Below are 22,292 nucleotides of genomic sequence, written 5' to 3'. Positions count from 1 at the left end.
TATAAAGTTTTATATATTTATTTGACACAGAGAGAGAGATCACAAGTAGGCAGAGAGGCAGGCAGAGAGAGAGGGGGAAGCAGGCTCCCTGCTGAGCAGAGAGCCTGATGCAGGGCTCCATCCCAGGACCCTGAGATCATGACCCAAGCTGAAGGCAGAGGGTTAACTCGCTGAGCCATTCAGGCGCCCCTGCATGTGAAGTTTTAAATGATGTATCTGGGGTACCTGGGTGACTTGGTGGGTAAAGCATCTGACTCTTATTAATTTTCGGCTCAGCACATGATCTAGGATTGTGAGATCAAGTTCTGCATTGGGCTCTGCACTGGGTGCGGATCTGCCTTAGATTCGCTCTTCTTCTCCCTCTGCCCCACCCCACTCGTGCTATCTAAAACAAAGTAAATGATGCATCTTTGATTCAGAGAAATACGTATTAGGAGTTTGAGGGGGATGTGGAGTCAGAGCTGCAGATCCTAGGTCTCAAGGTCTGCATCTGCCTGGCAGCTTCCGAGGGGGCTGAGGCTGGAGTGAGTCACGTGACAAGACTCCCTCCTCTGAGACCCCGCCCCGGGGAAGCTGTAGGTGGGGTTTAGAGCCCCAAACATGGCTTCAGGGCCCCTTCCTCCCGTTCCATCCCTTTGCACGACACCCAATATCCCTTCACCCTCCGTTCCCCCCTCCAGCACGACGAGTGGGCTTTCTAGGTGGAGATCAATTATCGGCCCTTTATTTACTTAGAGAAATTACAGACCCATTCCCACCTCCCTTCCCCCAGGTAGAGCGGCATAGAGGCTCTTTGATTGCTGAGGGTGCTGGTATCAAAGGCAGTGGCCAAGCAGGAAAGAAGCCACAAAAGGGGTAGGTCGGTGAAGGCTTGAGCCAGTCAGTGAATAATGGGGACGGATCTCTTCTCATCTGTTAGCTGCAGGCCTCTAAACTTGGCCTGTTTTGGAGTATTTTGTGTGTGGTCCCTAGGAGACGTGTTTGAGGAGCCCTTGCAATCTTCAGACAGACCATGTCTGAGCCTCTCCCTGGGGCAGCTGTGTTGGAGTCTCTCCTTAGCGGGACTGTGATGGGTTCTGGCAGAGAGATGTGTTTTCCCACACCAACTGTACTGGCCCCTTTCAAACTGGTTCTGTTGGCTCTGCTCAGAATGACTGTGTCTGTTCCTCTCAGAGGGACTGCGTCCATTTCTTTCAGAGGGACTACAGTGAGTTCTCTCTGAGGAACTGCGACCACTCCTCTCAGAGGGCCTGTGCTGTCTTCTTTCAATAAGGCTGTGTCTTTTCACCTCCAAGGGACTAAGATGGGTTTTCCCACACCAACTATACTGGCCCCTTTCAAACTGGTTCTGTTGGCTCTGCTCAGAATGTCTGTATCTGTTCCTCTCAGAGGGACTGCACCCATTTCTTTCAGAGGGACTACAGTGAGTTCTCTCTGAGGAACTGCGACCACTCCTCTCAGAGGGCCTGTGCTGTCTTCTCTCAATAGGGCTGTGTCCTCTCACCTCCAAGACACGGATATGGGTTTTCCCACACCAACCGTACTGGCCCCTTTCAGACTGGTTCTGTTGGCTCTGCTCAGAATGACTGTGTCTGTTCCTCTCAGAGGGACTGTGTCCATGTCTTTCAGAGGGACTATAGTGAGTTCTATCTGAGGAACTGTGACCACTCCTCTCAGAGGGCCTGTGCTGTCTTCTCTCAGAAGGGCTGTATCCTCTCACCTCTAAGGGACTGTGATGTGTTTTCTGAAAGAGACTGCGACATCTCCTCTCACAAGGACTGCGACATCTCCTCTCACAGGGACTCTGATGGCTCTTTTCAGAGGAACTGTGATGTCTCCTCCGAGGACGACTTCGATGGTGCCTCTCAGAGGGACTGCGATGGCTCCTTTCCAAGGAATTACATGGGATTCTCTCCTTTACGACGCTATGGTGGTTTTGCTTCGTGGGTGTGAGTTTCTCTGTAAGGTGACTGTGTGAGGTTCTCTTAAGGGAACCGTGTAGATTTCTCCCTCTGGCCTGAACTCTGGATCCTGTTTTGGAGCTCTTGGACTCCTGGCTAGAGATTTCACATCTGGAAGAGTTTTTGTTACCTTTGCTGCTGTTGTCGTTTTGAACAATGACCACAGCCTGTCCAACTGAAGTGGTTTTGAAAATAGCACTTCTTTGGGAAACTATGGGCTTGGGTCGTTGGGTATGTCTATGTTGGAAAGAGCTACCTCTTTTTGGTTGATGAGCTGATGTGAATTGCTGTATTTCTTCCGATAACATCTTCTCCTGCTTAGTGGTTATGTCTGTTCGGTTTAGCTTACCAACTGACATCCTATCTCTTTTGATATCTCTTGATGAGGAATAATCTCTGGCTTTTCGTTTTGGATGGTGGTTTTTGCTTGAACACAAATGGTTTGGCCTTGACCTGTCCTCAGGCTTCTGTCCAGCAAAAGCCATAGTTCTGCGTGCTCTCTGGAATGCTTGCTTTAGACCTTGAAAAAGCCGTTGAATGAATTTGGGTTGGGAGGATTTCTTAGGTTGTCTTTTTGAAGAGGTAGTAGTTGTCTGAGATGCTCCATTCCTCTTCCTTCTTAACTGGTCTGGTAAATCCCGAGAAGAACTCCGTATTGTGGTTCTACCATTTCTGTAGAACTTTGTGTTTTGTGTTCTGCTTCCCGTAGTGATTCTTTTCTTTGGGTATTTTGAACTATGGGTCTTTTTGGTTCTCCTTTTAGCCCATGTTTCATCCTGATCGGTTTCAGAGTCACTCTCTGGTAGAGAGTGAACTGGAGTAAACTCATAGTGCCCTGGCCCTCCAATTATCATCTTTCCTGCTAGGGCAGGGCTTCTAGACTGTCTTTGCCTGATGTGGACTTGTACAGGAGCAGGAGACTGGGAAGATACAGATCGGAAATCCATTGTAGAAGTAGGACTCTTGGAAGCTCGAGTATAGGCTTTAGCTTTCCTTAGTGGTAGTGATATAGAACTCCTTGGTGTGATGGATCTGTCTCTTCTGTGGTACTTTGGGACTTGGGATCTTTTCCTAGTTTGCAACCTAAAGCCAAAACTCACCTTAATCTCTCCATGGTTTTCGGGAGTACTTACAAGGTGGAGCTGTGGGTAGATAAGAAGGTAAGACCCCAAAGTGCCCTGTAATTGATGACGGCAATTAAGTCCTGCACATAGGCCACACTGTAGGCAGATAGGGTATTTTAAAACCACACCTGAAGTTAAAAGTGGAGGTACATTGGGGGGTATCTGACTCCTTAACAGTTTTGCTGCTATTTTTAGCCGCAGATCTTGTAGCAACTGGAACTGTTCTGACAAGTCAGTCTTGGCCTGGGGAAGATAACTTGGCTTGAGACAGTGTTGGGACTCAAAAATCCTTGTCTGTGAACTCTGTGAGTTCTCACTCTCTTCCATTGGAACAGAATCTTTCCTAGTAAAAAGTATATTGAAGGAAGACTCTAAATTTACTGGGACAGGAGGCTGGCCCTCTGTACATGAAACAGGCATGTGCTGAATGACTTCCTGGGATATATCACTAAGCTTCGAACTTTTCTTTATTTTTGCACTAGCCCCAGAGTGTTGCTGTATTATGGAGGACATGGAGCTACGTGTCCACATCCTTAAGGCTCTTCTTTGTTCGTGACCATGATAGGAAGTGTGTCTCTGAATGTAGTTTTCGGGCACTGAAGTCTGAGAAATACTACTTCGACTCTTCTCTAGTAGACTCTTGGAAAGTTCCATCAGTTCCGCAGGAACCCCAAATAAATTCTGAATAGATTGACAGATATCTGCAGTGGCTCTTTCCGTTAAAGATGTTTGAGAACAAAGGTTCCTTTCCATGGTGGTTCCCAAGACATTCCCTAACACTAGCATCTTGGAGAGGTATTTTCTGGGTAATCGCTGTCTCCAGGAGTGATTCTCCCAGACATTCTGTTGTCTGCTCAAGACAGACCCGTTCAGGCCTCTTTGAGTTCCTGATCCTGACTGGAAGGTCCTAGATGGTGATCTCCAGCTTTGCAGTGGATGTTGGGATAGGCGCTGGAGTGAATTCTCTAGCTTCTCCACCTGCTTCTTATCAGTCCTCTTAGATACGACACCCACTCCTAGGATCTCAAAATGTGGCATTTCTACAATGTGACCTATCACATCAGAGGGTTGATTGTGAAGGGACAAGGGAAAGGTTGAAGTTTGTATCATAGTAGGGTCTATAAAGTATTCTTCAGACTGCAAAATATCTTTCCCAAAGTTTTTTATATCCAAGGCCCTTGACACTTCTGGCATCTCCAGATCACAAAGGCTTCCTAGTTTAGATGCTTCGACAGAACTTGAGATGAGCGAGTTTGAAGAGTTCTGTAGACATCTAGAGAAATAATTCCCTATTTGTAACTCCTCTCTTGACATAAAATCCTCAGATTCCCTATTCTGATATATCTGTACTAGATTCAAATCCTCACATTCCATGATTTGAGGAGGCCCTATTTTTACCCCCATTCCTTTCACAGCCTGAAGCCCTTGTTCATGAGTGAACACTGTCGATTCTTCCAAAGAAAATGCTGGCTGTGAGAGTGATTCTGAAGATTTCTCTTCGATATTTGGCCTCACCATTAGTTCTACTATTTCTTGAAGATGTGGCCTTGGGAAGAAATCCAAACAATCCATTACTTCAGTAGCTGATCCTAAGGAGACTCCTATTGGTTCTACAATCTGAGGAATTGGTGGTGGTGCTAATTCCTCAGATTTTACAATTTGAAGTGGTGGCCGTGGGATTAAAAGAGTCTTTACAATTTGAAAGCCTGTCAGCTTCATTCTATCCAAAATATGGTGTGTTGGCTCTGTGGTTAATTCCTTTGATTTTACACTTTGCAACCATAGCCCTGAGGTAAACTCAGAAGGCCTCACATCTTGTACTTTTGGAGTCAGTTTAACATAGTCTACCATTTGAGAGGTTCCCCCTGGTGTTAATGGTACAGACTTTACAGCATGAAGTGGTGGCCCAGGAGACACTTTCACATATTCAACAACTTTTGGGGGGCTTCTTGAGGTTATTCCTATTGGTTGAGCAGCTTGAAGCTGTGTCTTTGTACATCCTGTGACTTGATGGAGCAGCTTTGGACTAATCCTCATAAGCTCTGTAATTTGACCCTGTAGTCCTGGAGCTATCTGTGAATATTTCATACTTTGATTCTGTGACTGTGTCAGCCCCATTGGTCCATCCCCTTGCTGCCGTGTGTCAGATGTGAGCTCTACAGATTCTGCATGTCCTGTAGCTTGATCTGTCTGCCTTGGGAACAAATCTAAAGATTCCTCCCATTGAAGCCACTGCTTAAAGGTTGAACCCACAGATTCAGGAACTGGATATCTTAGCCTTGGTGTCATCTCTGAAGATTCTGGGACATGATGTAATGACTCTGTAGTCAGTGCTTCTGATCCTTCCCTTTGCAGTCTTTTCTTGGAGATCGCCTCCACAAATTCTAGTGCTTGAGGATAGGGCCTTGGAGCACTCTCTGTATATCCAGTGGTTTTACTTATTGGCTTTGGGGTCATGCCAAGGAATTCCTTCTCTGTTGGCCTTGCTTTGGAGGTCAACCCTATAGTTTCTGTAGTGTGATGCTTGGGCTCTAGTGTCATCTCTTCAGATCCTGTAACTTCCTGCACTGGCCTTATATAGGATTCCCCAGAGTCCTTAACTTGAGGCCATGACTGAGAGAGCAACTCGAGAGTTTCTGGGATTTTCTTTAAGGTTAATTCTAAGGTTTCAGAGCCTTGATTCCTTAGCACATGAGTCAGATCAACAGATTCTGGGACTTGAAGATCTAGCCTTAAAGGCACTCCTGAAGATTCCATGGTTTTACTTGTTGACTTTGGGGCCAACTCCACAGATTTTTCTACAGTTTCATTGCCTTGATAGGCCAACCTTTCTGTGGTATGATAAATTGGTACTGAAATCACATTTACAGATTTGGAGACTTGATGCTTTGGTGTTGGGATCACCAAATTCACAGATTTAGGGACTTGAGGCTTTGGTGTTGGGATCATCTCTGCACCTTCTACAAATTGATGCCCCGGCCTAGGGATTATCTCCGAGGAATCTGTGATTTGATAGCTCCTCCTTGGAGTTAGTCCCTCAGATTTTGTTCTTGGAAGCAGTGACCCCGGTAGTAACTCTACAGATTTCATATCTTGTTGCAGAGATGCTGAAGACAATGCCACATGTTTTATACTTTGCAACTTTGCTTCTGGAGTAAACTCCAAAGGTTTCTCACCTTGTCGCTGTGATTCTGGAGACACACTTGAAAATTTAACACTACGCACCATGGGTCCTGGTATGAACTTCTTAGTTGGCTCTGGTGCCAACACTGTTGGTTTCATACTTTGCCATCCTGAAGTCAACTCTTGGCAATTCATACCTTGCTGTGGGGACCCTGGTGTCAACCCCACCGATTTCACATCTTGAAAACATAGTTCCGGTGCAAAGACCTCAGAATTAACACTTGGTGACCTTAGGCATGAGGGAAACCCTGAAGAATTAGAACTCGGAGGCTGTAGCTGTAGCTTTGACTTCAAAGATGTCACATCTTGAGAACATGGCTCTGATTCAAACACCATAGATTTCTGCCTGAGGCAAGAAATCAAATCCTTAGAATTCACATCTTGAGGTTGTGGCCCTGGCTTCAACGCCAGAGATTTCACATCTTGAAAACACACCTTTGGTGCAAACACCACAGATCTCTCACTGTGCTGCCTGAGGTGTGAGGGCAACTCCCCAGAATTCATACCTTGAGCATGTGGCCCTGGATTTAACGCCACAGGTTTCACTTTTGTAAAACCTGGCTCTAGTGCAAACATCTCACATTTCAAGTCCTGCAGCTCAGAGCCTGAAGCCAGTTTCACAGAATTTCCACCACAAGACACTGGCTCTTTGTTGGTCTTCACAGACTTTACATCTTCAAGCAGTGGCTTTGGTACAAATAACACAGATTTCATACCATTCAGTGAAGAGCCTAAAGTGAACACTGAGTGCACAACTTGTTGCTGGGACCCACAGTGATTCTCCAAAAACTGGATTTCTGGAAACTTTGTCCCTGGAATTAACTCAGAAGATTTTACACCTTGCAAATGTGGTCCAGGGTTGAACAGAATAGATTTTGTACCTTGATATTGTGACGTAGGATCCAAGTCAGAGGGTTTCATGCCTTGCATCTCTGGGTCTGGATTAAACTTTATAGCATTTATGCATTGAAGTTCTGACCCAAAATTCAAATCAGAAGAATTCACACCTTGCAGCTGTGGGCCACAGTTTAATTCTTGTGATGTTATACCTTGAAACTTTGTCCCTGGACTCAATTCGCATTTCACATTTTGTAAATGTTGCACAGGGTCGAACATAAGAGATTTTATACCTAGAACTTCTGACCCCAGATTCAAATCAAAAGATCCTATACCTTGACCCCCTGAAGTCAACTCAAAAGACTGTATACCTTGCAAAGGTGGCCCAAGTTCATACCCCATAGTATTAGCACATTGTACTTTCGGCTCTGGATCCAACTCCAAAGAATTTACACACTTCGTCTGTGGCCTGGGGTTGCATTCCATAGGTGCTACAGCAAGAAACTTTGACCCTGGAATCAATTCGGATTTCAAATCTTGTAAATGTGGTTCAGCGCTGAACACCATAGACGTCTCACTTTGATTCTTGGACCCCGGATTCCCCTGAGATCCTGGACCTTGACCTTTTGTCCCTGAAGTCAATTCAAAGGACTGTACACCTTGCAAAGGTGGCCCAGGTTTGCACCCCATAGAATTTGCACATTGTAATTTTGGCTCTGGATTCAACTTAGAAGAATTTACACACTTCCTCTGTGGCTCAGGGTTGCATTCCATGAGTGCTATAGCAAGAAACTTTGACCCTGGAATCAATTCAGATTTCAAATCTTGCAAATGTGGATCAGAGTTGAACACCATAGTTGTCTCCCTAGGGGTCTCTGACCTCAACTCAGAAGACTTTGTACCTTGAAGTTTGGAAACTGAAGTTAATTCAGAAGGGTTTATACCTTGCAAGGGTGGCTCAGATTTGCATTTAACAGAATTTACACACTGAAGTTTTGGTTTTGAAATAAATGCAGAAGAATTCACATCCTGCAAAGGTGGCCCAGGGCAGAACACCTGGGGTTTTATACCTCGAGGCTCGGATCCAGAATTCAACTCAGATTTTACACCATTCAATGGTGGTCCGGTACTGAATGCCCTAACATTTCTACACTGAAGCTGTGGGGCTAGATTAAATTCAGAGGATTTCCTACCTTGTAATTTAGGATGATGCTTCGTTTCCAGAACTGGCTCATATGGAAGCTTCCTGTCTGTGCACAACTCAGGTTTTATCTCTTGTAACTGTTGCCCTGGATTGAACTTGAAGGATGGCATACCTTGAAGCCTTGATCCCTGGCATAACTCAGAGGATTTAACATCTTGCCACTGTTGCTCAAGATTGGATTCCTCAGATTTCACATCTTGGAGATTTGTCTCTTTGCACAATTCTGAAGATTTTATATGTTGCCAATGTGGTCCAGGGTTGTGTAGCACAAATTTCACACTTTGAAGCTCTGGCCATGGTTTCAACGTAAAAGACTTCTCTTCTTGCCGCTGCTTCCCAGCATTGAACTCGGAAGATCTCACATTGCCAATCTTTGATTCCAAGGCTAACTCATAGGGTTTTGCGACCTGGAACTCTAGGTCTTGGTTGACCTCTGTGGTTTTCATTATTTGAAGCTTTACAGACTCAGGAGATTTTGCACCTTGCAACGTTGCCCCAGGGCTGAATTTCAGAGATTTCATGCCTTGAATGTGTGATCCTGGTGTCAACATAGGCAGTTTCCTATTTTGTAACCGTGGGACTGACTCAAACCCCAAAGATTTCACATCTTGGGTCTTTGCACCTAGAGTCAATTCAAGAGGTTTCATGTCTTGCCACGTGGGTCTGATAAGGAACTCCACAGATTCTCCACTTTGAAGCTTTGTTTTTGGTGTTAACTCCGAAGATGGCACACCTTGTAACTGCAGAACCGGTTTTAAGTCAACAGATTTCAAATCTTGGAGCCTGCACTCTAGCATCAAATCAGATTTCTCACCTTGTCTCTGTGGTCCGGGGTTGAACTCCACAGATTTCACACCTTGAAGCTTCCTCCTCTGAATTAAATCAGATTTCCCACCTTGTAGCTTTGGACCGTGGTTGAACTCAGAGGGTTTCACTTGTTGAAGTTTTGACCCTGGGATCACTTCAGAAGATCTCATACCTCGCAAGTGCGATCTAGAACCAAATCCTGCCGATTTTTTATCTTGAAGTTTTATACCCATGATCAATTCAGAACATTGCACGTCTTGTAACTGTGGGCCTGCTTTCATACCTGAGAACTTCCTCTCCAGGGTCAGATCAGAAGATTTCTCCCCTTGTAACTTTGGATTAGCTTTCAGTTCTGCAGATTTCACACCTCCAAGCTTTTCCCTTGGGATCACTTGTGAAGATTTCCCATCCTTCAAGTGTGGTCCAGACTTGAAATTCATAGATTTTATATCTCGAAGCTTTATACCCATGATCAACATAGAAGATGTCACATCTTCCAACTGGGGGCCTGACTTGAAGTCCATGGACTTCACTTTTTGAAGCTTTGTCCCCTGTATCAATTCAGAAGATTTCACACCTCTCAGCTGTGGCCCAGGTTTGACATTCACAGATTCCACATCTTGAAACTTTGTTTTTGAGATTAATTTAGAACATTTCTCTCCTTGAAACTGTGAGTCAGGGTTGAACACCACCTGCACATTTTGAAGCTTTGATCCAAGGGGCAGGTCAGAAGATTTCACAACTTGCACCTGGGGACTGGGACAGCTTTCTTTATGTTTTACATTTTGAAGCTTTGTCTTTGAGGTCCTTTTGGAAGAATTCACATGTTGTAACAATGGCCCAAGGTTGAAATCTGTACATTTGGTACCTTGAATCTTTGTTCCTGTGATCAGTGTAGAAAATGTTATACCATTCAACTGTGAACTTGGATTTAACTCAGTAAATGTCTTATCTTGGGACTTTATCTCAGGTGACAACTTAGAAGGTTTTAGATCATGCCACTGTGACCCAGAGTTGAAATTCTCAGATTTCATACCTTGAGACTTTGTCTGAAGAGTCAATTCAGAAGACTTTGTGCTTGCCAAGTGTAGTGGCGAGTTCAATTCTCTACTTGTATTGCTTTGTAATTGTGACCCTTGGCTTAATAGCCCAGATTTCACACCAGGAAACTGTGGACCTTCCATAAGCACCAGAGACTTCACACCCTGAAGCTGTGCTCCTGGGGATGACTGTAAGGGTCTCACTTCTTGAAGCTTTGGTTTTGCAGGCAGTTTAGTAGATTTCCTATCATGCATGCAAAGCCTAGATTCCAGTGGTATAAATTTTATATCCCAGAGCTTTGACCTTGAAGTCAGCTCACATGATTTCACACTTCTAACCTGTCGACAAGGTTTCAAATCACAGTCTTGAAGCTCATGTTCCTGGAGTGATGCCGAAGATTGTTTATCTTGGAGCTTTGGCCTTGGAGTTAATGTAGATGACTTTCTATCTCTGAACTGTATCAAAGGTTTCAACCCTAGAGACTTAACACCTTGAGACTGTAACCCTATAGACTTCACACCTTGGAAATCAGGTCCTGGTATCCACTGGATACACCTCACTCTTTCCAGCTGTGGCTCTTTTTTGAACTCAGTAGTCTTGACGTCTTGAAGCTGTGGCTCTGAGGTTGATGCGAAAACCTTCCCTTTTTGCAGCTGTGTTCCTGCGTGCACCCCAGAGGTTTTCATGTTCTGCAACCGTGGCACAAGGTTGAACTCTGTATATATCACACCTTGAGATTTGGACCCGAGAGTCAATTCAGATGACTTCACATCTCTTAACTGTGTCGAAGATTTCAACCCTACAAATTTAACACCTGGAGACTGTGACCTGAGATTGAACTCTACAGATTTCACAGCTTGGAACTTAGGTCCTGGGATCCACTGAATGCATCTCGTACTTTCAAGCAGTGGCTCTTGTTTCAACTCAATGGTTTTTACACAAAGCTGTGGCTCTGAAGCTAACTCTGAGCCTTCAATCTGGTGCAGTGGTGCCCCTGGGGTCAACTTAGGAGACTTTGTGCTTTGCAGCTGAGGTTCAAGTGGTTCAGGCTTGAATTCTTTAGGTTTTAAACCTTGAATATTTGATTCTGGAGTCAAGTCTGATCTCATACTTTCCAACTGTGACTCAAAATTGAGACCTACTAATTTTTTACCTTTAAATTTTAGCTCTGGAGTTAACTCCAAAGACAGCCCATCGTCCGACTTAGCCCCTCTCTGCAACTGCTCTGAATTCACACATTGATGCTCTGGAGAGATTACAGATAGCGTGCCATCCTGTTCTGGCCCAGACGTTAAATTCATGAGTGCTGTCTCTGGAAACTGTTGCCTTGGGGCTAAATCCACAGTTTTTACTCCTTCAAACTTTGATCTTCTGGTCGCTTTCACAGATTTTACTTCCTGCTTGTTTAGCCTCGGGGTCAACTTTACAGATTTTGCACATTGCGGCTCTGAATCTCGAGTTTCCTCTACAGATTGTAAACTTTGATGCTTTAAACACGGGGTACTGTCAACCAATTTACTATCTTGGGTTTGTGGCTCTAAAGTCGGTTCCTTGGGTTTCACACCTTGCAGTTCAGACCCTTGGAGCAATGGCCCTGGTGCAAAAGGCACAGCTTTCTCACCTTCCATCTTGGGCTCAAATTTCAATTCCACAGTTTGCACATCTTGCAGTTGGGTTCTTTGGACCAACTCCACAGCTTTGGAGTCTTGAATTCTTGCATGCAGAATCCTGTCAGAAGTTGTACCTTGAAGCTTGGTATCGTGGGTGCTTTTCACAGGTTTGGCATATTCTACCCATGGCACTGTGGTTATCTCCATAGATTTCTCACCTTCCAGCTGTGGACTAGGGGTTAGCAAAGTAGATTCCATACCTTTTAGACCCTGTCCTGTAGTTAAGACCACGGGTTTCACATCTTTCGGCTCCGAGGTCAACAACTCAGATTTGACACCTTGAAGTTTTGAGTCTGGGGTCAGCTCCATTGGTTTCATACCCACCACACCTGGCCCTGGCGGTAAATGTGAAAATCGGACACTTTGCAAATGTGGCCCTGGGATCAGTTTCACACCCTGAAGCTGTGCCCCCTTAGTCAATTCCTCTGATATTATACATTGTAGTATTGGCTCTTGTACCAGCTTCTCAGATTCTACCATTCCAGTAGTAGCTGGCTGTTGGATTAAGTTCACATATTCCACATCTTGTAATTGTGGCTCTGGATGCAGCAGCATAGACTTTACTCCCTGGAACTGTGGCTCTGGGGTCAATGCCGGAACATGTTCTTTTGGTCCTGTGATAAGTTGTTTAGGTCCCACCACTACTGGGGATGACTCAGGGGTTAACTTGACAGATTTCAAATTTTGCATTAGTGACACTGATTTCTCATATTGCATTCGTGGTCCTAAAGTCAACTCCAGGGATCCTCTTACTGAATATGGTGGTACTGGCATCGTCTCCTGGATATTTTCCACTTGAGACAATGCCAACCCAAAAGGTTCTGTGTTTTTGTATTCTGACTTTAGGGGTATCTCTGAAGGCTCAGTAACTTGAAGGTGTGGCTTTAGAGTCATTTCTGTAGATTCTGTAACTTGACCTGTTGGTTTTGGTGTTAATGCCACTTGGAGCAAAGCCCCAGAAAAGAGCCGTGCAGTTTCTGTGTCTTGATGGCCTGGCCCCAGAGTCATCTCTGAAATATTCTGAAAACATGGCCTGGGCATCATCCCAGTAGTTCTTGTGACTTGCTCTGGGATTAATTTCACAAATTCCTCCTCTTGTGGCCAGGTCTCAGAAGTTAACTTTATGGATGCTGTGTCTTGACGCCGTGGTCTAGAAGTTGGACCCAAAGACGCCGTTGCTTGTAAATGTGGTTCCAAGCTTAGTTTCCTCGATTCAACATGTATGTGTGTTTCAGGAACCAACCTCTTAGATACTTCCAGTGGTACACTTAAATCCACAACTTTATTGCCATGCATTAACGGACCTAGAGTTAACTCCTCAGGTTTTGTACTTTGGGGCTGTGGTTCTGGGGTCAGCGACCCAGATTTCACACCTTGAAATTGAGGTTCTGGGGCCAACTTCTTATAGTTCATAAATTCTGAATACGGCCCTAGATCCAGATGAACAAACTTCATACTTTGGGACTCTGGGTTCAACACGTCTGGATTCATTCCTTGCATCTCTGATCCTGGTACTAACTCTGGAGATTCTTTTATTATGTGTTGAGGCATTCGAGTCTCCAAGGCCTTTACGCCTTGGAGCATTGTCTCAAGAGCACCTTGGAATGGCACTGAGTTCGCCTGCATAGATTCTGAAGTCTGGTTCAATGGCCCTGGAGTACTTAAAGATGATTGTGTCAACTCCAGAGATTCTTTCCTGTGGTGACAAGGGTCGGAAGTCAACTCTACTTCTGCTCCTTGATATCCTGGCTCTGGGATCATTCCTGAAGATTCCAAAGCTTGATGCCATGGGGTTAATCCTTCAGGTCCTGTGGCTTGATGATTTGACTTGAGGTTCAGCTCTGCAGATTTTACTGCTTGAATGTGTGCCCTTGAGATCGGCTCCTCATATTTCATACTTTCCACCTGTGTTTCAGGAATCACATTTCTACATTCTACCATTTGAGGAAATTTCACATCTTTAAGCAATAGTACTGGGGCTGTTTCCTGAGATCTTTCATCTTGTAACCATGGCTTTGGGGCAAACTCCATGGATTTCTTCTCTTCCTGGGTTGGTCTTAGGATCAGCTCCACAGCTTTTGTATCTGAAAACTTCAGCGGTAGGGCCAAATGAACATATTCCAGACCTTGCAACTGTGGATTGTGGGTCAAATCTAGCGATTTCCTATTTTGAAACTGTGGTGCCTGGGCTAACTCAGCAGATTTTCGACTTTGTTGTTGTGTTCCTAGGGTAAAATGAATAGATTTCACACCTTGAAGCTGAGACCTTGGTGCTAACTGTACAGAATTCCCACTTTCCAGCTGTGAAATAGGAGCCAACTCATTAGATGTTACAATCTGCAGTTGAAGTTCTGGGGCCAATTCTCTAGGGCTCACAATTGGGATCAGCTGTCCATATTTCACCATCTGTGGGACCGAACCTGGAGTCATGTCTACAGATGTTACATTGTGCAGTGCTGGGGGTAACGTCATAGAATCCACAGTCGTAAGTTGTGGCATTGGCTTCTCCCCCAAATATTCTGCACCTGGAAGTAGAGATATGGTGGTCATTACTGCAGATTTTGTGACTTGATGCAGTGACTTTTGGCTCATTTCCTTAGATGCTTTTCTTTGACCCAGTGATCTTGGGACTGTCCCTAAATGTTCCATTATTTGATGATGTGACAATTTTGAATCAGTCAGATTTCTGGTTATGGGGTCAGAAGCCGACCCCATAGTTTCCATCATTTGATGGCTTTGCCTTGGACTCGTCTCGGAAGATTCTAAGATCTGATGCCATGGGGTCAAACTTGGAGATTCCATGACTTGATGAGGTAGCCCTGGGGTTAATGCTGTAGTCTTTGTGCCTTGAACATATGGTTCTGGAGTCAACTCCACAGAGTCTCGCACTTGAATCCATGACCCAGGAGTCAACTCCAGAGGTTTCCTGACTTGAGATACTGGCCTCGAGGTCAAATCCTGAGTTTCTGCAACTTGTGATTGTGGTCTTATGATCATTCCCATGGATGACCCCAGTGCTACTGGACTTACCTTTAAAGAACGTATGGATTGATGTGATGACATTGGAATCGTCCCTACTGATTCTGTGACTTTAAGTGGTCGCTTTGGAGGTAAACCCACAGATCCTACAACTCCAGGTGGATCAATAGTAGGAGGAGAGCTAGAAGATGTCAAACCAACTGATCGAGCTGCTCCTGGGGCCAAAGTTGCAATTTCAGACTGTGAATCTCCAGATTCTATAACATGTGACCGTGCTGGTGGAATTATTCCCACGAAATCCATAGCTTGTAATAGTGCCACTGGACTATGACTTGAATCCATGACTTGAAGCAATGTTGCAGGATTTACCGTCACATTATCTGTGACTTGATTCAGTGGACTGGCGGTCATCCTGGATCCCATAACTTGATGCTGAGCACTTGGTTTAGTGACTTGATATGATGGTTTAGTGCTTACACTCACTTTTTTTGTCATTTCCATTGGTTTCCCAACTTTGTCTGGTGGCTGTGTGAACAAGCCCACAGATTCTATCACTTCTGAATGTGATTCTGGGATCATCCCCATTGCATCCATGACTTGAAGTAATGCTAAAGGAGTTACCTTGATGCTCTCTGTAACTTGACATGGTAGCCCTGGGGTCAATTCCACATTAGTCATGTGGGACTTATGCTGCTGAATCCCTTTTTCCAGAAGACCTAGGACCCTCTGTTCTATATTAAGTTCTAGAACATGTTTTGGCTGCTCCTGCAGTCCAGTGGTCTTCTCTGGAATTACGTCAGCTCCAAAACTTTTGGGAAGCGGAGTGCCCAATGATGTAGCTAAGGGCCTGGATTCAAGGATTTGCGGGCCATCCCCAAGTTGTGACTGCTTACCTGGGATAAGTGACTGTGAAATTTTTGTTTCTGTTCGATTTAATCCAGATTCCACTCCAATATTCAAATGGAGCTGAAATGATGGACAGTTTGGGAATTTATTGTAGAGACTTTGTTCAGTGCTTTGATGAATGGGCATAGATACCTGGATTTGAGGTTTCTGTGGTTCGGGAACTCCTCCTTGTGCCTCAGTTAAATAATTCAGCATTGCCCATGACTCCCTCACCGGCAGAGGCACTGTTTGTTCCCTCAAAGTATAAACCTTCCAAGCCATATGTCCCTCTAACTCCCACCTAGCCAAAGGAGAGAGCAGGATTGGAGCCCACCCCGAGAATCGTGGTCTTGCCTTGGTGAAAATAAAATCTGGCCCATGATCCAATGTCAAATGACTCTTGCTCTCTCCCCCACTCTTTGTTTTTTCTTGTTGGCAGAGATCTGGGGATTCGAACACAGAGTTGATCAAAGAGTTTTGGGATCTTAAGGGCGAAAGAGCTGCCAAATTCTGTAAAAGTTTTGATTTCCCAAACTCTGAGAGCTGAAAAGGAGGCTGGGCTGTGCCCTGGTTCCTGAACATGGAAGACTGGTTTTTGGGTAAAATAGGTAAACTATGGCTCTGGATTTGCCGGGTTGTTCCTTTAGAAAAGACGGGAAGGTGGGACAGTCTGGAGTTGCTGCATAATGATCCGGAGGAGCTGCTGTCCTTAGGAGAAAGTTTTGCTTTCTTACAGCCACAACAGGGTAAAACAGGCTCCTGAGGCACAAGCACAGAGGAGGTGGAGGAAGAAATCGTGTCCTGTGATTCAGGCAAACAGAATTCCTTAAGAGCTGATCTAGGAAATAAAGAAAAGTTTCCATTTGCTTTGGGGCAGGAAAAAGTAGGAAAAAGGAAAGGTAATGGCTATTTCATATGTGAAATATTTTGTCCTGAGGGAGAACAATAACAACAAAAGAGGTTGTCTTCCCCAATCTCAATTACTTATGTAAAGAATTCCTCTATGAGGAGAGGAAGGTATGGGTCTCCATTCCAATCAGAAATGATCCATGGACTAAACCTTTGGACCCAGAATTTATGCCCACTGCCCAAACTAAGTAAATAAGCAACCAACTAACAATCTCTCTTTTCCCTCTCTTTTTCCCTCCCTCTTTCCCTCTTTCCCACCTCCCTTCTTCGGTCTCTTCCTCCCTCCTTCTTAAAAGTTCTACCACCTTTGGGGCATCTGGCTAGCTCGGTTGGTAGAGCGTGCAATTCTTGATCTCGAGAATTCAATTCAATTCAAGTAGAGTTTACTTAAGACAAAAACAAAAACTTCCACCACCCAACCTCCTCCCAGAAACGACCTTCCCTGACCTTGCACATTCCAGATGTTGGAAGATCTGTTGAAGACTTCTCTCCATTGACCAGAATGCGTACTCCTGGGCCCATCCCATAGGGAGACCTGAAAATCTGGATACAAGAGTAGGTCAATGTCACTGAAGTGATATTAAAGTACTAGTAAGGAAACCAGTAAGAATAGTGACTTAACTTAGAAAAGGAACAGCTATTATTCTGAAGGAAGTAAAACAGTACTAGGTACCTTTCTCTTAATTACTACAGAGTTTATCAGTAGAGTAAGCTGAAGAGAGGAGGAATAGATAGTGAAGGTCAACTCTACTCACTGTGTCTCATTAGCTTCGGAGCAGCTCATCCTAAGATTTTCTTCCCACTGGGAAGCTGGGAGCAGAGATAAAGAAGCTTTTAGCACCCTAATTGTTGATACCACCTCTACCTTGTTCCACCCCCTTGTTGTACACATAAGAAAACAAAGGTGAAACCATGCCTAGGATCATTAAGTTAATTAGTGGTAGAGCTCAGACTTAACCCACGGCTCAAGTTTTTATATTTTGAACTCTACTATGCTGCCTTCACCGTGGAGTAGATGAAGCTGTTGGAAAGAGCAGGAACAATCATGCGAGTAGGGAGTTGGAGTAGGGGAACCAAAGTTCATAACACATATTTTTTCCCCCAAAGGATTCTATCCAGTGCCTATGACAGGGGAAAAAGTTATTGGAACTTCCTGCACCAAACATTAATCTCACCCAATTTCTTTCCTGATACTTTGAGTTCTACACAAAAGGAAAATTAGGCAAGAAAGCATGGGGAAAGGAAGCATAGGAAGAATTATCAATCCGTTTACATCTCTTTGGAAGTTGCTCAAAAGAATCTGGCATCTTTGGAGATGCTAGAAAGAATAAGCACATTTCTTTCATTTACATAATCTTTTTCCAATTCCCTCCCTCAACCTGTTATTAAAGTCTGGAGTCTTAAAGCAGACCCACAGTTGATTTGTCAGTAGCCTTGAGCTGAAGAATCAAGGATAGGATCTTTCTGACCTGTGAGTTTCTGCATCTTTTTGAATTTATGCTTCTTTGAAGTCTAGAGAGGCACAAAGAGAAAAGAATAAAATCAGAAAATGTTCTAGGTTAGAGAATCAAGAGCACATTTCCTCTTACAGACACAAATATTGATCCAGTTGGTGTCCATAACCACAGCACAACTGGCACCCCATTCATGTATTCATTGATCATTTAATGAGTGCTTACTAAGTTCTAGGCAGTAGCTTGGGTGCTAGGACTACGAAGGTAAATATGACCCCTGTATTCTGGGAATTCACATTAATAGGGAAAACAGATGTCTAAACACCTAAGTTATAATACAGTGTGGTAAATATAGAGCACATAAACCACATGCAAATAAATATAGAACAGAAACATCTAAATATATTAATAAATAAATTTAAATTTATAGGTATATTAATAAATAAATATATAACAGAAATACAAGCGTCAGAGAATAAAAGGACAGGGATTCACTGCCTGGGAGAGATGGGAAAAGTTACTCAAGAAGTGGCCATTTGTACTGGAGTCTGAAGAATCAGCAGAAAGTTTTTAGGTGAAAAAGGAGCATTCCAGGCAAGTCCAAGGCAACATGCCCAAGAAGATTATAAAGTCATGAGTGTCAGGTGCACATTTGCTAAGACAAAAGCTGAAAATAGAAGTGGAAGCCAGATTTTGCCAAATGATGGAATTTTAATTTTATCCTTTAGGGCAGAATTTCCCGATCAGTAATGTAAATTCCTGAGTTTTTTGCAAGCACGTTCCAAGTCACTTTATTTTTTATTTATTTATTTTTTTTATATTTTTAAAAGATTATTTATTTATTTATTTAACAGATCACAAGTAGGCAGAGAGGCAGGCAGAGAGAGGGGAGGAAGCAGTCTCCCCGCTGAGCAGAGAGCCCGATGTGGGGCTCGATCCCAGGACCCTGGGATCATGACCTGAGCCGAAGGCAGAGGCTTGAAACCACTGAGCCACCCAGGTGCCCCTTCACTACTTTTCTTTAACATTGTGCTAGAAACTCCAACCAGAGCAATTAGGTAAGAAAAGTAAAACCATCCTTTCCTTTGAAGAGGAAAAGTTAAACAATCTCTATCTCTATTCACAGACGACATAATCTTATTTACAGGATATCATAAAGAATACACACGCACACACACACACACACACACAAACCCAATTAGAACTAATAAATGAATTTAGCAAAGTTACAGAATGCAGTATCAACACACAAAAATCAGTTGTTTTTTTTTAGTTGGCTCCATACTGGGCCCAATGGAGAGCTTGACCTCATGACCTAAGATCAAGATAAAGATCAATATCAAGACCTAAGCTGAGATCAAGAGTTGGATGCTTAGGGATACCTAGGTGGTTCAGTCATCAAGCGTCTGCCTTCTACTCAGGTCATGATCCCAGGGTCCTGGGATCAAGCCCCACATCTGGCTCCCTGCTCAGCTGGAAGCCTGCTTCTCCCTCTCCCACTCCCCCTGCTTGTGTTCCCTCTCTCACTGTCTCTCTCTCTGTCAAATAAATAAAATATTTTTAAAAATAAATAATTGAATTTAATTTTTTTAAAAAAAGATTGAAAATAGAAACCCTGCCTAAGTTTCCAGCCTGCCTCAAGAAGTTGGGGTTTAAAAAAAAAAAAAAAAAAGAAGAAGTTGGGGTTTATCAGCCTCCAGAAATATATTAATATCAGCTAATTTTTCAATCTCCCCCCCCAACTCTGTGTGTGTGTGTGTGTCTACATATGTGTGTGTCTATGTGGTGTTATAATAACACATCTGGTGTTTGTCCCAGACTCCTGATACATAGCTTCAAAAACACTGGGGGGGGCACCTGGGTGACTCAGTGGGTTAAAGCCTCTGCCTTCGGCTCAGGTCATGATCTCGGGGGTCCTGGGATCGAGCCCCGCATCAGCGCTCTGCTCAGCAGGTTCCTCCTCTCTCTCTGCCTGCCTCTCTGCCTGCTTTTGATCTGTCTATCTCTGTCAAGTAAATAAATAAAATCTATTAAAAACAAAAAAAGCAGCCTGGTCAGACACTTGTCTGGTGCTTTGTTTAAAAAAAAAAAACCACTGGGAATGTCCTGAGTGATAGGAATGTCTTGGTTATGCTAATGAGGTAGAAAAGAAACGTTACTTCTCCCTTTACTTTGGGAGGCTGAATTAACCTTGATTCTAGAATCTGATCAAGACATTATTAGAAAGGAAAACTCACAGGTCAGTCTCTTTCATGGAAACAGACGCAAAATTCCTAAACTTAGTATCGGCAAACTTGATCCAACAATATATAAAAAGGATCATGAATAGTGTCACAAACATGTTATATCTGTTTCAGGAATTCACAGTTGGTTTAATACTTTAAAAATTCATTGTCTTTCAGCACTTTAATAGAACAAACAAGAAAAATCATATGAACATCTCAATAGAGGCAGAAAAAGTGCTTGATAAAATTCAACACCCATTCATGCTAAAATTCTTAGCAACCAGAAGTAAAAGGGAGCTTTCTTCATCTGCTAAATAATATTTACAAAAGCCACACAGCAAACATTATGCATAAATGGTAAGTTAAAGAAAACCTTCCTCTACATAAAGAAAGAAGATAAAAATCCCCACTATCTTCTCAACACAGTACTGGGAATCTTACTCCATGCAATAAAGCAAGGAAAAGAAATAGAAGTCATAGGATTAGAAAAGAAGAAATAAAGTTATCATATGCAGACAATGGGACTGTGTAGGGAATCACAAAATGCCTTTGGAAAAGCATCTACCGATCCATTTTCAGGATTGATAAGCAAATTAAGCAAGATTTTTAGATAAAAGGTCAATATAGGAACCCCCCCCTTTTTTTGAAAAGTCCATTTTATTTTGAGGTATTTATTATTATTTTTTAAAGATTTTATTTATGGGTGCCTGGGTGGCTCAGTGGGTTAAGCCTCTGCCTTCAGCTCAGGTCATGATCTCAGGATCCTGGGATGGTGGCCCACGTCGGGCTCTCTGCTCGGCAGGGAGCCTGCTTCTCCTCTTTCTCTCCCTCTGCCTGCCTCTCTGCCTACTTGTGATCTCTGTCTGTCAAATAAATGAATAAAAAGAAATCTTTAAAGATTTTATTTATTTATTTGAGATAGAGACAGTGAGAGAGAACATGAGAGGAGAGAAGATCAGAGGGAGAAGCAGACTCCCCATGGAACTGGTAGCCTGATGCGGGACTCAATTCCAGAACTCCAGGATCATGACTTGAGCCAAATGCAGTTGCTTAACCAACTGAGCCACCCAGGCACTCTATTTTGAAGTGTTGACATAATTTAGAAAATGCCTTTTTTTTTTTTTTAAGATTTTTTTTGAAATAATCTCTACACCCAGTGTGGGGCTCAAACTTACTATCCCTAGATCAAGAGTCACATGCTCTACTGACTGAGCCAGGCAGATGCCCCTAGAAAATGGCATTTAAAAGACCAGACCTGGGTGGCTCAGTGTGTTAAAGCCTCTGCACCTGGGTGGCTCAGTGTGTTAAAGCCTCTGCCTTCGGCTCAGGTCATGATCCCAGGGTCCTGGGATCGAGCCCCGCATTGGGCTCTCTGCTCAGCGGGGACCCTGCTTCCCCCTCTCTCTCTGTCTGCCTCTCTGCCTACTTGTGATCTCTGTCTGCCAAATAAATAAATAAAATCTTTTAAAAAGTAATAATAATAATAAAATAAAATACCAGAATTGTGTCCCTCCTAATAATCATCATGACCTTTGAAATTGTCTCCCATCCCTCCAAAGTAATTCTGATGTCTTAGATCCAACTTCCCCATTTAAATAAATAGAGAAGAAAAATGGAACATATTAAATAACAACATGGGTATTTAATCAGTAAAATCTTGCCTGCAAAACTCTAGAGGACAAATGATCCATTTCTTTAACATATAAATGGAAAGGATAAAAGAAAGATATGGAGGTAGGGAATCTACAAATTATAAGGAAATTAAACACACCATCCAATCTCAATATGCGAACCTTATTTAGATCTTGAGTCAAACAGACTGTAAAAAATGATTTTTATCATTTATGATACATTTGGTATTTGAATACTGATGGATATTTGATGGTACTCAAAGATTATTGTTAAATTTTTAGGCATATAATGATACTGTGATTAAGTATTTTCTCTTAAAAGAGTCTTTACCTTTTAGAAACACATATTTAATTAGGAATGAAATTATGTTACCTGACATTT

The 22,292-nt window shown here is 43.3% G+C and overlaps 1 protein-coding gene and 1 pseudogene across 1 annotated transcript; both read right to left on the bottom strand.

The window, feature by feature from the left end:
- Positions 1-675: 675 nt before the first annotated feature.
- LOC131840577 (uncharacterized) lies at positions 676-16,590 on the bottom strand. The gene has a single exon (XM_059188706.1). The coding sequence runs from the start codon at positions 16,271-16,273 to the stop codon at positions 881-883; it is 15,393 nt and encodes a 5,130-aa protein (XP_059044689.1). The 5' UTR covers positions 16,274-16,590; the 3' UTR covers positions 676-880.
- LOC131840578 (glucokinase regulatory protein-like) overlaps positions 16,437-22,292 on the bottom strand; it is an 18,295-nt pseudogene continuing 12,439 nt past the window's right edge.

This window comes from Mustela lutreola, chromosome 9 (genome assembly GCF_030435805.1).
Source record: "Mustela lutreola isolate mMusLut2 chromosome 9, mMusLut2.pri, whole genome shotgun sequence".
Classification (NCBI taxonomy): Eukaryota; Metazoa; Chordata; class Mammalia; order Carnivora; family Mustelidae; genus Mustela; species Mustela lutreola.
Note: the sequence above shows the minus strand (reverse complement) of the source record. Positions and strands in the feature narration are given on the sequence as shown.

Bases quoted from the DNA above. Each gene is read 5' to 3' on its own strand.
- LOC131840577 (XM_059188706.1), bottom strand. From the start codon at position 16,273: ATGTTCAGGAACCAGGGCACAGCCCAGCCTCCTTTTCAGCTCTCAGAG.